Below are 16,816 nucleotides of genomic sequence, written 5' to 3'. Positions count from 1 at the left end.
ACACTGAAAATTTAACCCTTTTGCTGATGATGTAGAAACAAGCCCTGCCCTGAACAAAATTCCTGAAACTCTCAGGTTAAACTTCATGACCCCAAGCCCCTCACTGCAGACACCCAATAGGCAAGCCACAGTTACAAGGATGAGATGACTCATTTTTAAAAAGGGGAAGTTGAGATGGGAACTATTTGGTTGAAAGGAAACCCAAAATCCGGTTCCAAGAAAGAAGCCAACTTTCCTTCCCCTGTTTCCCTGCATTTCTGTTCTGTGCCCACAGCCACACACAGCTCTGCCTGGACTACACAGACAGATGTGAGATGCGTCTCTGCTGATCTGAGCCTGCCTGGAGCATGGACCTGCATCTTCCCTGAAGCATGTCCAGGGCTGAAGAGACAACTGCCTAAGTAAGAACCCCACACTGCTGTGCTGATGGACAGGCTGAAGGAGGGAGGGAGACCTCATGGGAGGCTGTGAGAAGGAACGGGAATCCTTAGCTTACCCTCATCTGGAAGGGCAGATACAGGAAGGCACCAGTTCTATTTGCTGCTATATCCCGGCTCTCAGTGAGATGAGGACAAAGCAGACAGACAGTGGCTGGGGGTCAGGAAAGATGCCATTACAGTCTGAAATGTCTGCAGAGGGGTTGGACCCACCCCCACCTCAGCCCTAAAGAAATGAGAGCCAGGCTCCTGGGGAGGGCAGTTCTGCTTCCTGTGTGGCTACAGATGACATAACCCCATGAAAAGAAGGACCCAGCCTCTGAGTGTCCACACCCTGTGTCTCTCTGTCCTGCCAGCACCGAGGGCTCATCCATCCGCAGAGCAGGGCAGTGGGAGGAGACGCCATGACCCCCATCCTCATGGTCCTGATCTGTCTCGGTGAGATTTGAAGAGGGAGGGGAAATTCTAACCTAGGAGGGACCTCACCCCAGAGCCAAACTCTGGACCATGAGGAGACCCCAGGGGCTCACAAAGACCCCAGGGAGGGGAGGACCTGCTCAGGCTTCAGGGGCAAATCTCTCAGGGGGAACTCTCTTCCAGGGCTGAGTCTGGGCCCCAGGACACACATGCAGGCAGGTGAGTCTGTCCCCAGCTGGCCCAGGTCCTCCTCACTGGGGATAAGGCCCACCCCCATGCAGCTGGGGAGGGGAACAGCAGTTCTGGGCTGACTGATGGGGGTCTGGAGGGTTTTGTGTCTGAGAGCTGGAATCTGTTGGGTTGGGTGGAAATGACTTAGAATCTGACCTCTGATTTCCTGCCAGGGACCTTCCCCAAGCCCACCCTCTGGGCTGAGCCAGGCTCTGTGATCCCCCAGGGGAGTCCTGTGACCCTCAGGTGTCAGGGGAACCTGGAAGCCCAGGAGTATCATCTATATATAAAAAAAGCATCAGCATCCTGGATTAAGCAGATCCCACAGGAGCTTGTGAAGAAGGGCCAGTTCCCCATCGAGTCCATCGCCTGGCAACACGCAGGGCAGTATCACTGTCAGTATTATAGCGACACTGGCTTGTCAGAGCCCAGTGATCCCCTGGAGCTGGTGGTGACAGGTGAGAGACACTCAGGGGTCCCAGCCCCAGGCTCTGCCCTCAGGAAGGGGCTCTGCACTCAGGGGCATCTCCCTCTCACAGCCCAGCCCTGGGGATGATGTGGGAGGTGTGAGCCCCACTTATCACGGGGCCTCCTTCTCTCCTAGGAGTCTACAGGAAACCCACCCTCTCAGCCCTGCCCAGCCCTGTGGTGACCCCAGGAGGAAGCGTGACCCTCCAGTGTGGCTCACAGGTGGCATTTCATGGCTTCATTTTGTGTAAGGAAGGAGAAGATGAACACCCACCATGCAGATCCCAGGCCCGTACCCGTGGGTCGTCCTGGGCTGTCTTCTCCGTGGGCCCCGTGAGCCCAAGTCGCAGGTGGACGTACAGGTGCTATGGTTATGACTCTCACTCTCCCTATGTGTGGTCTTCACCCAGTGATCTCCTGGAGCTCCGGGTCCCAGGTAAGAAATTCACAGCATTGTCTGGAGATCCCTGAGTCTCCGGGCAGGTGGGGAGGAGCCGAGTCTCAGGGCAGCTCCAGGTGGGACGATGTTGGGGTAAGAGGGCTCAGGACTCCTGGGCCAGAGACATAGGAAGATCAGCAGTGGTGAGGCCGGGGGAGAGGGAGGATTTGTGAGGAGCCTGAGGGTCGGCTCCTGGAGACCATGACCACCTTTCCCAGGTGTTTCTGAGAAGCCATCACTCTCAGTGCAGCCGGGGCCTGTCGTGGCCCCTGAGGAGAGGCTGACCCTCCAGTGTGGCTCTGATGTCAGCTATGATAGGTTCACTCTGTACAAGGACTGGGGACCTGACCTCCTCCAGCACCCTGGCCGGCAGACCCAGGCTGGGCTCTCCCAGGCCAACTTCACCCTGAGCCCTGTGAGGGTCTCCCACAGGGGCCAGTACAGATGCTCGGGTGCCTACAACGTCTCCTCCGAGCAGTCGGCCCCCAGTGATCCCCTGGACGTCCTGATCTCAGGTGAGGAGCCCAGCGGGTTCAGTCAGAGACCCAGGCTCTGCACAGGTCCTGCTGGGGGAGCCCAGGTGGTGATGGCTGGGATGAGGGGTGGGAGTCCCAAGGGAGGGAGATACAGAGACAGGAGATGTGCAGAGAGGGGGAGACTTAGAGAAAAGAGACTGAGGGTCCCAGAGACAGGCCTGGGGAGGTCTCAGCTCAGAACAAGGCGGGGAGCCCCTCACCCATCCTCTTCTCTCCAGGACAGATCCCTGACACACCCTCCCTCTCAGTGCAGCCAGGCCTCACTGTGGCCTCTGGAGAGAACCTGACCCTGCTGTGTCAGTCACAGAGCCCAATGGACACTTTCCTTCTGACCAAGGCGGGAGCAGCTGATGCCCCCGTGCGTGTAAGATCAAGGAATGAATCTCATAAGTACCAGGCTCAATTCCCCTTAAGTGCGGTGACCTCAGTCCATGTGGGGACCTACAGGTGCTACGGCTCACGCAGCTCCGACCCCTACCTGCTGTCTCACCCCAGTGACCCCCTGGAGCTCGTGATCTCAGGTGAGGGCCCTGACCATGTCCTCTCTGAGCTCAAAGCTCAGCCCAGGCCCTGCCCCCAGGAGAGCTCGGGACACTAAGGAATGAGGGGAGTGAAGGAGGAGAGTCCCCAGGGGAGGTTCCAGGGTGAAAATAGATGGGGAACCTCCCACCCCTGGCTCCCACCCCTGAAGTAGCATAAAGAGCAGGGATGGCTGGGAGAAGATGGGGGTGAACCTCAGAGGGATGAGATTACACTGAGATTGGAAGACACAGGCCCCACCCACTCCCCTCCTGATGTCTCCACCTCAGTTCAGAACCTCGGGGTGTCCCAACCTCTAAGTTCTGACCCCATTGGTGATAAAAACACAGTCACTTCCAGCTCAAGAGGAGTTTCTAGACTCATCTTAATCCTACCTTCAATATTCACGGTCTGATTTTCAGGGGAACAGAGGAGAAGGGGGACAGTAAGAGTGTGGTCCTCGTGGCTTCCTGGGGCTCCAGGGATGGGGCAGATGTCAGAGGAAAGGAAAGTGTCTGAGGTTCAGTATTGATGAGTGGAGCAGTGGGGTCTTTCCCCCTTCCTGAGCATGATTCCCAGGAGCTGTCACCTCTCATATGGGGGCCAGGGCCAGGGGAGATAACGAGGCAGGTGCTTGGTCTAGGAATCCGGTAGGAGGGACCCTGGCAGGGGGTGTGTGTCTGTGATGGCTCAGCCTCCCCTTTGGAGGTGGAACTTCTAAGAAGTTCCCCTCACACCCTGGACTCCCCATCTGAATAAGGGGGAGCTGCCTGGAGGTGACTCCCCCAAAGCCTCCTCATTTCTGACTTTTTGGGGCATCTGAGATGTGGCTTAACCTAGACTTGCTCTCATATGCAACCCTCTCTGGCCTTGTCCTGATTCCCCCAATAACTGAGGCTTGTAAGGGTTGAAAAGCCAACGGAGATGGAGCAGGTGCCCGCGGTTTCACTCATCACTCCTGGGATCTCAGCTTAGTAAGACAAAGCCACAGTATTTTGAAAGTAACAAGTTTACAAAGCCCCACTGTTTTAGAATCTCCCCCTCTCTCCGTCAGAAACAAAAGCTCTCCAATCTTCTAGACCTGGTCCTGTGGGATGTGTGATGGGAAGAGAAAGGAGAATAGCTTGGGTCAGCAGGATTTGGGGTTCAGCCTGACTTGGACACAGGGAAGATGCTGGGACTGATGAAGGAGGAAGAGAGGCAGGCAAGCTGGAGAGAGGACAGATAGTCACTCCCTTTGCAGCTCTGATTTCTCATTTCCAAGAGCCCCTGAGGATGGAGCCCCTCACCCACACATGCAGTATCCCACAGCCCTCTCAGGACAGGAGGGGAAGCTGCTCAGGCTTCAGTGGGATCTGACTGGGATGAGGCTGGAGTTCACCTAGACCTGCTGCTTTAGAGAGAAGCACCCCAGCTGTGGGTACCACTCACATGGCCCCTCCTGTACTCACCTGGTGGCCTCTGTGCTCAGGACACCCCTGAGACTAAGGAGAGGCCATGTACCTGCTCCCTGGAGTGAGTTAGGGAATCAGCCACAGCCCGTCTTGTGTGTCACTCACTTCTACTCTGTGTTTTCTGTGTGTACTTGTCCGTCGTTACTCTCCTCTTTTCCAAAACTATTAAAGCAATACTTGAATATATAAATTTACAATTTTTATTTCAGTTAATGAATCTATTATTTTAAAATAGTTAATTCTACTTCTGCTTTCATTGGGCTTTGATTTAATTTATATATTCAATGTAGACATCCATTTTTTATTAACATCAAGTCTTCCTCCCCTTCACATTAAAAATGGAGGTTTCCTTCATGAACTTCACAAGTGTTTGGATGTGTCAAAGCACAATGGCCAATAAGCAAACTGACCAAGCGGCCTCTGTTGCATGTGAAACCTTCGGGTGTCAGCAGGGGCTGCAGTGCAGCTCAGCCCTGGGCCTTGGGGGGGTTCCTGTCCAATCTTGTCCAATCACTGGATGACTCTAACATCCAACTAAACCTCTTGTATATGAAAAAAGTGCTTTAAAATTGTTGATTTAAATTTAAATTAGAAGGGGACAATTTGGTAGTGAGTTAATAAGAAATACAATTAATATACCCAGACCAGTAGCTTTCTCATGGACACTTATCTCTTGTTTAAAAAATACAAAGGAATCAAATATTTCCCTTAAAAATTGTTAAAGGTGTTGATTGATTCTTTTGATTACAATGAACATAAGTTTTTAAATGTCTACCCAGGACACCCACCTGTTGTTGACAGGGAGGTTATATAATCTATATATAATTTTATATACAGCCTGTTATATAAGTTACATTTAAATATGTCTCTTCTCCCTGATTTTGATTCTCAGGAGCAGCTGAGACCCTCAGCCCATCACAAAACAAGTCCCACTCCCAGGATGGTGAGTGAGGAGATGCTCGCGGTCATGGGGCTGGCACAGAGGGTCAGGTCCTGTCAAGGGGAGGTGGGTGCCCTGGGTGGACATCCAGAGGTCCTGGGTGATGCTGATCCTCCCTGACCTCTGTGACCTCTTTGCCCACCATCCCCAGCCTCACAGCCCCAGGATTACACAGTGGGGAATCTCATCCGCATGGGCGTGGCCGGCTTGGTCCTGGTGGTCCTCGGCGTTCTGCTCTTTGAGGCTCAGCACAGCCAGAGAAGCCCCCAGGATGCAGCCAGGAGGTGAACAGCAGAGAGGACAGTGCAGCCTTCAGAGTGCTGGAAACCTGAGAACAGATCTAATGATCTCAGGATGTTTTGGGAGACAATTTAGGGGCTACATTTTCTGGACTGTCTGTTAATCATTTCTAGAGGGACAAGTACAGAGACCATTTCTGGGGTGATCCATGGAGGACCATGCACATGTGACACGTTCCTCTCTATGAATGTTGACTTCCGCTGGTTGGGTCCGATTCTTGTCCCTCCCCGAGACATGAGGCTCCATCCCGCATGGCAGCGTCGGGTCCGCACCTCTGCTCACCTGCGTGCTCTGGTCCATGGCGTGTAACACAGTCTTCTTCACTGCTCATCATCACACTACCTGGTGAGCTTTACTGAGCCTCCATCTCCTCAGTTCAGAGTTCCAAACGTGCTTCAGTAAATAAGTCAATGGGAGAGTATTGAATTTCAACCAGGAAAAGATGAATCCACCCTGACTCCCTAACACCCTCTCCAAACCCTAGGAGCCCTTCCCTCTTTCTCAGATGCTATCTGTGTAAGTTCTCCTCAGATCATTGTGTGACCGTCACTGCCATCCTGTTCCACAGCATCGTCATCCCCCGACACCCTCTCAGCCGTCACTCCCATTTCCTCTCCCTCCAGCACCTGGTAACCACGAGTGTGCTTTCTGTCTCTACGGATTTGCATATTCTGGTTGAAAACATTTCAATCCGCCTATGACCTGTGAGCTCCTCACTTCAAGACGTCCCGCCTTTCCAGGCAGAACCAAAGTACACCATGTGAAAACAATGACAGGCATTGACAGTGTGTTGCTGATCCACGAAAGGAAAATCACGGAAGTCGGAGAGAATCCAGCCGAGACAAGACCTCAGGCCAATGAATCTTGTCAAGGAGTTGAGCTGTTTCTTCCTACCCACTTGTGACAGTCAGATAGAAACATGCAAAAATGACTGGGGCTGATTCTTCTCCGACTTCTCCCAAACACAACAGGAGGCCTTGAGTCCCAGCATTAAAGTGTTAAACATTCCTGGGTCAAAACCATTGTTCTGTTTGAAGGATGTGAAACTGCCTCACAGGATGGAATGTTTGGGGAAGGATCCTGAGAAACATGAGGGATCCAATGTCCTGAACTTTCTAGGACAAAGGGAGCAGCCATCCACCTACCCTCGAGAGTAAAGAAATCATCATTCTCCATCCACCCCCTAGAATTAAGAAATCTTATTCACCGTTTTCACTGTACGATAAAGAAATGTTTTTAGGGACATTTTCAAAGCCTTACCAGAATATGAATGATTAAAATATTATACTTTGCCTATACAGCATCTTCCACATTCTAGTTTGATCGTGGCAAGCCAAAAATTTGAGCTAGATTTCAGCGATATCAAGCGGGAGACTCTGGCATCTGTCACTGATTACCTTTCAGCCATACCTGGCCACCAGCCTTTCCCATGGATCCCACGTGTGTCTCGTGACTCTCGGGTACAAATGCTGTGAACATGCTGACCTCTGCCTTCTACGTGACTGACCAGCACTATGAAATTGGCATAAATATAAAAAGAAAACATACTGTCCCCACATTCCCTAAAATAAAACTGGGTCCTCGTCCTTGGGCTTTTGCTGGATTATATTAATAAAAGGCATATCTTACAGCATATTCCATAGACTCACATCTCAGAGACGATTCCTCCCACAGAGAAGATTCTCAGGGCCCTTAACACATTGCTCTACCCTTGGGGCTTGGAGACACTCTGCACTTGGGTCTTCACCCCACCGGGGCGCCCTAATTCCTTCTTCCTCCGTGTTTCATGCAATGGGTTTTCCCAGTACTGCTGTCTACTCCTCTGCAAGAAATTCCTCGCTGGTTCCACTGCAATCTCCTCGGCTTCTATTTCAGAAATGGAAACGGAATTCTCCACATACCTTGAAAAGCAGAATTATCCAAACACTATAAAATACAAACATCCATCTAGCAAAATATTTCTTAGTACATCATAAATTCAAATATATATCATACACAGTGACTGAGGATTTTATATAGTTTGAGCAGTGTTGATATTATAGATATAATATATAATGTAGATATATATTATAACTTAGTTTGCAGTGAATGATAAAAAACTAATAGATAATATAATGTATAAGATAGCCATTTAGAAAGACTTAGAGATTTTTTCTTTTTTGTCCACTAAATACATAACATTTTATGTGCAATGCCTGCCTTAAATATGGGCATTCCTTCCTTCGAGATATTGTTCATAAATGTACACACACATATATACTCACACATGAGTATTTACTGTACAGTAGCATCTACAAATACTGTGTATACACACATAGTGTGCTTGTATGTAATATGTAAATAATACATACCACCTAGAGTGAGTGTGTGTATCCTGTATATCAGAATATATGCGGATTCTTTTCTCTATACAAACTCTGTAATATTCCTTTATACATCTACACGCATATATGATGTGTGTATATGGCATTTATGTACATAATATATAAATATAGACATATTAATATTATAAACATATCAGAATTTTTCTATACAAATCCCATAATGTATATAACTAGAACATTTTACCATATATATGTACTTCAGACTGAAAATTATCTTGTATACATTACTCATTAATTTTTTCTCAATCTATCAGATCTTCATAAATATTTGTTTCAATCACCAAATAAATACAACTTTATGTTGTATATATTCTAAGAACCTATGGTTAGATGAATGAAAGTTTACATATATTTTCTCACCTTTCATATACCTTCCTTTTTTTTATTTTAATAGAGATCAGTCTTACTACGTTGCCCTGGCTGGTCTCGAACTTCTGGGCTCAAGTGATCCTTGGCCTCAGCCTGCAAATACCTTTTGTGCCCAGCCCTTACTACCTACATTAAAACACAAACTTTTAGTTTTAATTTCTAAATGTTTTGTATTATGTTTCATTTTGTTGGATATCAATATTTCCAAGAGGTATTTTAATAGCATACCCTTCTTCCCTTACTGATTGGAAATTATTTTATTTTAGATGGTACTGCTGTGTTTCATGCATGGGTGTTATTGTGGGTATTGAGCTCTTTGACTCATCCTTCAGTAGGTGAATTACTCTTTTACAGACAGGGTAAAAAATGAATAATTTGGAAATTTCACCTATTTAGTTATTCATTCAATTATATATTTCTGAATGAGGATTCATTTATCCTTGCCTTTAGAGAAGACAGGTTCTAATTCCATTGTAGCTGAACTCTGAGTACTCATATATGTACGCATGTACATATATGAGTACTCGTGTGTGTGTGTGTGTGTGTGTGTGTGTGTGTGTGTGTGATTTTCAAATACTTGCCTGTTTCCCACTTTTCATCACTGTGGCATCTCACATTCTACATTTTAGATTTTCTTCTAACTGGATTACATCATTTAAAATCACTTTCACTGAGCATAAAAACAGTAATATCTAGTAACCTGCAGCTCAGAAAATGCCTTCTTCTTCCTCACACTCTCTCTATCAAAGTAGATGAAAACATTTCCGTATTAATTAAAAGATAGGATAGAACACCTGAAGAAAAAGCACATCTGATGATTGAGGGATCCACCCTCCAATCCCTCCTCAGCCCTCACACAGGGGAAGCCTGACCTGATCAGCTTCACAGGTCCATCTTACCCTGAGCTGCTTCTGCTTAGGAATTGGTCCCCTGCTAACCCTTTTACCTTTCAGATATTAACTTGGCTGAGCATCCAATTCCTCACTTTCAATTCATTCCTTGAAGATACTTCCTCAACATCTCCTGGCCTTTGTTTTTTCTGTTGGAAGTCCCATCCCAATGAGAAGCAATTCTTTTGACATGTTGAGTTGAAAATCACAAAACACAAAAATGCATTTTAAATTAGATAATTCAGTCTAGCATATGTATTTGTTAATTTCCTCCTATTTTTGAATTTATTTTGGTAGGTCAAGATTTGCATTTCATTCTGAAATGTATGCACCCTAGTGTCTTAGTTTTTCTTGATCTCTTTCAAATGTTTAACTCTTTGTTTCTAAAGCTGTTGCCAGATCTCATTCTCCCTTCTTTCCTTCTGACATGTACAATAAATATGACGTTATTCCTCCTCACAATATTTTCCCAAGTACTGTGAATTTCCACTGTTGGCCTCTCCTTGGTGCATTCTGGACAATTCTCTCAAACTTTGTTTTCCAATTTACTAAATGTCTCTTCAGCTGTATCTTGACCTTGATGAAATAAATATTTTCATTGTATTTCTTCAATTGGAATTTTTACCTCTAGGATTTCTAACTCATTGGTCTGATGCCCATTCTTCAAAATTATAATCCATATTCTTGTCTCAAAGATTCAATTTCCTCTTGTACTTTTTTCAGATATTTCAACATGTTTAATTGAAAACGGGTCTCATGCATTCCTTGTGTTCTATTTCTCTGGATATGATTATCCTTATCAATGAGTGTGTATATTGATAATCATAGCACTTTTTATCATTTGAAGGATAACTCTGGGTTGTCTATCTTTGTTAGACACTCACTTGCTACACCCATTAGTGACCATAAAAGGCTGTTCTAGTAATTGGGGCCTAAAAATAGGGAGTTGTTCCCGCTGCTCATGACATGTGGCACTCAGCTTCCAAACTTAGTGTCTGCTCAAGTTGCTCCCAGAAGAAATAAATCCACGTGAAACTCAACGTGGTACACATGCCCACATGTAACAATACTGCAGTGAATTTGTTTCACACACACCTGGGGAGTTGGCTCAGTGGGGATTATGGGCTGAGATCAGTAAGCACAGATTTCCCATCACAAGCTCCAGCCTTGCTGAGAGCCCCGACCCCTCCCTGCCTGTGAGGTCCCTAAGCTCCTTACTTGTTCTGCACAGAAATGGAAACTTCCACCCTAATGACCCCTAATGGCACCAGACTCAAATGCTCTGTTTTTTTGTGTGTATTTTTTTTGTTTGTTTGTGTGTGTGTGTGTGAAGATCCCATGTGTACTTGAGCTGAGGGCTTTCAGGGAGCCCTGAAAAGAGGAGAGTGGTAAAACGGGGACTTCATTAGGTACTTGTACGTAAGGCAAAGTACAAGAGTCTTCTTTGCCTTAAATTCTCCTCACTCCAGCCACCTCTGGGAGAGACAGTGGCCAAGACCCAAAATGGGATGAAGGAGGTAGATTTATTTTTTCTTTTCTCCTTAAGAATGCTGAGTGATTCAGAGAAAGGATAGATTTCCAGGTACTCTATGGCAATATGGTAAAAAAAAAACTTGGTATATCTGCCAGTTGAACAGTAATAAATTACTTTTCTGTAAATATAATAATAATTCTCTTTCTGCATATCTATAACAAGTAAATAATCTGAAATATATAAAACAATTTTTATTTTGTATTTATTTTTTTAAAGGAGAGAAGGAAAGAAAAAAAAGGAGTGAAAGAGAGGAAGAAAGAGGAAGAAAAAGAGGGAGAGAGAATGGAAACGTTGCTTTATTCTAAAAATGAGTATTAATAATGGCCGATCAATATTTTATTTAAACCTGAGTAGGTGTGATGTGGTATTGACAAGAATGTGTATTTTGTATATTTAAAGTGGAGAGCTCTATAAATATTTATTAAGTTTACTTGTTTCAGATCTGAGTTCAAGTCCTGGATATCCTTATTAATTTTCTGTCTCACTGAGTCTAAATCTCTTTATAGGTCTTATGTATCTGGGTGTTAGGATCGTTCGCTCTTATTGTTGCATTGATCCTTTTACTACTATGTTTTTGTTGCTTTAAAATCTATTTTATCAGATGTGAGAATTGCAACTCCTGCTTTTTATTTATTTATTTATTTATTTATTTATTTATTTATTTTTGCTCTCCATTTAGTTGGTTAATCTTTCTCCATCCCTTTGTTTTGAGTCTTTGTGTATCTTTGAATGTGAAATGGGTCTGGATGTAGCATACTGTTGGGTTTTGGCTGTATCTTTTGATTGGGGGATTTAGTCGATTTAAATTTAGGGTTACTGCCATTTGATGTTAACTGGCTGTTTTGTCCATTCGTTGATGTAAATTCTTCTTTATGTTGATGCTCTTTACTTTTTGGTATGTTTTTAGAAAGGCTAATACTGGTTGTTTCTTTCTATGTGTAATGCTTCTTTAGAAGCTCTTGTAAAGCAGGCCTGGTGGTAATAAAATCTCTGAGTACTTGCTTGTTCATAAAAGATTTTATTTTTCCTTCAGTTGTGAAGCTTAGTTTGGCTGGATATGAAATTCTGGGCTGACGGTTCTGTTCTTTTAGGATGTTGAATATTGGCCCCCACTCTCTTCTGGCTTGTAGGCTTTCTGCTGAGAGATCTGCTGTAAGTCTGATAGGCTTCCCTTTGTGGGTAACCTGACCTTTCTCTCTGGCTGCCCTTAGTATTTTCTCCTTGGTTTCAACCCTGGTGAATCTAACGATTATGTGCCTTGGGGTTTCTCTTTTTGAGGAATATCTTTGTGGTGTTCTCTGTATTACCTGGGGTTGAATATTGTCCTGCCTTGTTAGTTTGGGAAAGTTTTCCTGAGTAATATCTTGAAGATTATTTTCCAGCTTGGATTCATTCTCTCCGTCACATTCAGGTTCACCTATCAAACGTAAATTCAGTCTTTTCACATAGTCCCATATTTCTTGGAGACTTTGCTCATTCGTTTTTATCCCTTTTTCTCTATTCTTGTCTTCTCATTTTATTTCATTAAGTTGGTCTTCGACCTCTGATATCCTTTCTTCTGCTTGATCAATTCGAGTGTTTAAACCTGTGCATACTTCTCGGAGTTCCCATATTGTATTCTTCAGTTCCATTAATTCACTTATATTCCTCTCTAAATTGTCTATTCTCATTAGGATTTCGTCAAACCTTTTTTCAAAGTTCTTAGTTTCTTTACATTGGGCTACAACATGTTCTTTTAACTCACAGAAGTTTTTTCTTATCCACCTTCTGAAGCCTGATTCTGTTAATGGAATGCACTCATTCTTCATTAAGCCTTGCTCCCTTGTTGATGAGGAACTGTGATCCTCTTTAGAGGGAGCGGCATTCTGACTTTGAGTATTCTCAGCCTTTTTACACTGGTTTCTTCCCATCATTGTAAATTTATCCATCTGTCGTCTTTGTAATTACCAATTTTCACAAATTAGGTCTCTTAGTGGATGTCCAAGTTGTTAAATCTCAGGGCCAAAATCTGAGCAACCCACTGCACCGGCCAAAACAGCGGCATTAAGACTGATGGTGCTTTTCTGCCCGGGAATCTCCAATCTGGCTTCCTTCTTGAGTCGGTAATAGGTGACTCTGCCTTCCCGGAGCTCCAAATGTCAGTCAGAAGGGGAACCAGTCCCGTTTACTCTGCACCAAGAGCTGCCACACCGATGTGTCGGCAAAATGGCTGCGTCAGCCACAAGAGTCGCACTGGCGACCCGTGGGGCTCCTCCACTGGGAATCTTTTGGTCCGTGAGCGACAAAAATTTTTCTGAAAAGTGTGGCATCCTCTCGTTCTCTGCACTTTCACTGGGAGCTGAAATCCCGAGATGTTAGCAATCAGCCATCTTGGATCATTCTCTCAAATGCTCTGTTTTCAAATGCTTCTTCTGAAGAGCTTTCATTTCCTATTTTCTGCACATGACCATGACAACTGGGGTGTTGATGAAATATGGTAAGGAACATCTCTCAAGGGTAGGAACGAAGAGGGGATCCTGAGTGGAAACATCAGTCACAGGCCTTGAGCATGGACTCCAGCATCCCTTCATGTCCCCGCCCCTCATGTCTTCACCTGCTCTGGAAATCACCCATGGCTGAGCCCCATGCAGCTCCCAGACACCAATGACCCAGCTCCCCTGTGATGAATGGAGTTCATGACAGGCTTCAAATGAGGAAACTCAGGCTCAGAAATGAAAGGTTACGGCCACGGTCACACGGGCAGGAGGTGTGACATGAATATTTAAATGAAGATGAGACTTCCCTTCAAATCAGAGTGCTAAACCCATGTATTGTCCCAAAACCAGAACACAGGAGCAAAATATGAGAATAGGAGTGTTTGAAAGTAAACGGGGGCACCAAGAAGGCAGAATCAGGTCAAAGTTTCCAGGGAGATGGAGGTGGAGGCTGTGGTGACGACTAAGGAGAAGTTCGTGAAGGGAACATTTTTGCATAAAGAAAACCCACATTCCAGTTCTGGGAAAAGAGTCATGATTCTTCCCTATTTCCCTATATTTCCTCTTTTGCTCATTGCAGCAATGAAGCACAAATGAAACTGCACAGACAGATGTGAGGTGAGTCTCTGCTGATCTGAGTCTGCCCTGCAGCCTGAATTTGCATCTTCCCTGAAGCCCCCCCAGGGCTGCTGAGAGGACTGGCTGTGGCAGGAACCCCACAAGGATATGCTTATGGATGAGCTGAAGGAGAAAGTGAGACCCCACGGGAAGGTGCTGAGAGGAAGGAAGAGTCCTCCATTGCCTTCACCTGGAAGGGACCAACTCAGGAAGGAACCACATCCATTTGCAGCTACCTACTGGCCATAAATGAGATGAGGACAGGTCCGGCAGACAGTGAAAGGAGATCAGGGAGATCCCATGTTTGTCTGAAATATCAGCAGAAAACCTGGTGCCTGTCTCAGCCCAAGCCCTGGGAAAACAAGAGCCAGGCTTGTGGTTGTGGGGGGGATGGTTTGCTACCCATGGAGATGCTTATGGAAAAATCCTGTAAGCAGGGGATCATGGCTCTGTGTGCCCACACCCTGTGTGTTCTGTGGACACCATGGTCTCTTTCATCTGCACAGCCAGGGCCAGTAGCAGGAGACCCCATGACTCTCACACCCATGTCCATGGCCCACTTCACTGAGATCTGACGAGGGGAATTCTAACATGAGGGGGACTCTGCCCTGCAGGTAGGCCCTGGTGCAGTAGGAGACCCCAGGGGCTAGGGAGGATTCCATTCCCATTTTCTTTTTTTTTGAGGCAGAGTCTCACTCCATCACCAGGTGCCGGGCTGGAGTGCAATGGCGTGACCTCAGCCCACTGCAACCTCTGCCTCCCAAGTTCAAGCAACTCTCCTGCCTCAGCCTCCCCAGTAGCTGGGACCACAGGTGTCCACCACCATTCCCAGCTAATTTTTTTGTATTTTTAGTAGAGATGGGGTTTCACCATGTTGGCCAGGATGGTCTTGATCTCTTAACCTCGTGATCCACCTGCCTGGGCCTCCCAAAGTGCTGGGATTACAGGCCTGAGCACCCGACCTCCATTCCCATTTTCTTGGGAAAATATTTTCAATTCTCCCCATTCACTTTGATGTTGCCTCTGGGTTTTCATGTAGGGCTCTTATTTTGAGGTATGTTTCATGCCTAGTTTGTTGAGGGATGTTGGACTTTAGTGAATAATTTATCTTCACCTATTCACATGATTATAGGCTTTGTGTTCTAAGTTCAAGTTTGTGCCATGAGTCCCCTTTGTTGACTTCCATGTATTGAACCCTCCTTTCATCCTGGGAGGAAGACAACTTGATCATGATGAATTATGTTTTTGATGCACTGTTAGATTCTGTTTGCTAGTATTTTTTGACGATCTTTGCATCTGTGTTCATCAGGTTTCTTGGCCTGTAGTTTTATTCTTCTGTTGAGTCCTTGTCTGACTTTACTATCAGGGTAATACTGGTTTCATAGAATGAGCTAGGAATGAATCCCACTTCCTTGATTATTTGGGAATAGCTTCAGTGTGATTGCTACCAGCTCTTCTTCGTACATGTGGTGAAGTTTGACGGTGAATCCATCTGTTCCTGGGCTTTTTTGCTGGAAGAAGTTTTAGTACTGATTCTTTTTCATTGCTTGTTGTTGGTCTGTTGAGGGTTTCTATTTTTTCCTGTGCAATCTTGGGAAGTTGTATGTGTCTAGGAATCCATCCATTTTCTTCTAGGTTTTCTGGTTGATGTGCATCAAGGTGTTCGCGGTCGTCTCTGATGATCTTTTGTATTTCTGTTGTGTTGGCTGTAATGTCATCTTTCTCATTTCTGATTGTGCTCATTTAAATCTCGTTTTTATTGGTTAGCGTAGTCAGCCGTCTGTCAATTATGTGTATACTTTCAAAAGCCCAACTTTTTATGTGGTGCCACAACATTCAGATTTGTCACACATGAGAATCCTCACACTGATTCCTTCTCATCCGGAGAGGCTGCCACTCATTCTCTTTGGATTTTATTTCACCGGGATGGGGTTCCTTTGCACATTTCCCCCAGCCCCACAGGGAGTGTGACTGTAGAGCATGTTGGGAAGGGTCTTTTGACTTTTTCCATAGTCTTGGGCGCTTCTGCAGCAGGGTTTGTGTTGGGCTGTGCGGTTCAAATTGCAGGCCGGGAGCTGGTGCTTAAGGGGAAGAGCCAGCCTCTGCACAAGCAGGTGGGTGTGGACCTGTCTGCTTCCTGTGAGGTGCTGTCCGTTGTTTCAGGTGAAGGGCTGGACTATGGGGTGCCTGGAGCCCTGAGCTTCCTGTTCCGCGGGGTGAGGAAACACAGCTGGGCAGAGCCAGAACCCCTGGCTTACCCACAAATATCCCAATGATGAGTGCAGGCACCCGTTCTGATGGGGTGGCTGGGCCAACTCCTGGTGAAATGCCCTGAGGTTTCAGGTGCCGGCTGTGATGAGGAGGGATGGGCCAGGTTCCAGGTCACTGGCAGAACTCTCAGGTGGGGCAGGCAGAATGCTCAGGTGGTAGAGCCTGGGGGCAGATCACAGGCCTGTGGAAACTGGGCTATCAGAAGGGGGCTACCGCTGAAATGTCCAGGTGAGGGCCGGGCAGCTGTGCTGTGGGCCTGTCCCTGGGGAGGGCAGGGACCCTCGGCTGGGGCACTGGAGACTGGCAGGTGTGGGCACAGGGCCCGCTCACACTTCCCTCCTGAAGAGGTAGCACTTGGTCTTGCTCTGGGGACACACAAAAGTGCCAGGTCTCCTCATACTTTCCCTGGGCCTGGGGCTGTAGGGGCCGAGGCAGAGGTGGCAGTGACTGCATAGGGCTTGTCAGGAGCCTCTGAGCATTGGGCTTTGAGAGGGCACCCAGCCAGGGCCACAGTGTTCAGGTGGGGACAGGATGG

General features: G+C 46.4%; 1 protein-coding gene across 3 annotated transcripts; it reads left to right on the top strand.

The window, feature by feature from the left end:
- Positions 1 to 251: 251 nt before the first annotated feature.
- LOC144576366 (leukocyte immunoglobulin-like receptor subfamily A member 3) lies at positions 252 to 7,376 on the top strand. Of its 3 annotated transcripts, none has more exons than XM_078360865.1 (9): positions 252 to 401; positions 794 to 875; positions 1,038 to 1,073; positions 1,259 to 1,543; positions 1,690 to 1,989; positions 2,211 to 2,507; positions 2,777 to 3,049; positions 5,394 to 5,444; positions 5,593 to 7,376. In XM_078360865.1, the coding sequence occupies exons 2-9, from the start codon at positions 842 to 844 to the stop codon at positions 5,727 to 5,729; spliced, it is 1,413 nt and encodes a 470-aa protein (XP_078216991.1). In that variant the 5' UTR covers positions 252 to 401; positions 794 to 841; the 3' UTR covers positions 5,730 to 7,376. The 3 variants fall into 3 exon arrangements, with proteins under 3 accessions (XP_078216991.1, XP_054106067.1, XP_054106068.1); XM_054250092.2 differs by having other exon boundaries at positions 2,747 to 3,049; XM_054250093.2 differs by lacking the exon at positions 1,038 to 1,073 and having other exon boundaries at positions 2,747 to 3,049.
- Positions 7,377 to 16,816: the final 9,440 nt, after the last annotated feature.

Source organism: Callithrix jacchus, chromosome 22, assembly GCF_049354715.1.
Source record: "Callithrix jacchus isolate 240 chromosome 22, calJac240_pri, whole genome shotgun sequence".
In the NCBI taxonomy this organism is placed as follows: domain Eukaryota; kingdom Metazoa; phylum Chordata; class Mammalia; order Primates; family Cebidae; genus Callithrix; species Callithrix jacchus.
The sequence above is the reverse complement of the archived record's forward strand: the minus strand, read 5'-3'. Positions and strand labels throughout refer to the sequence as shown.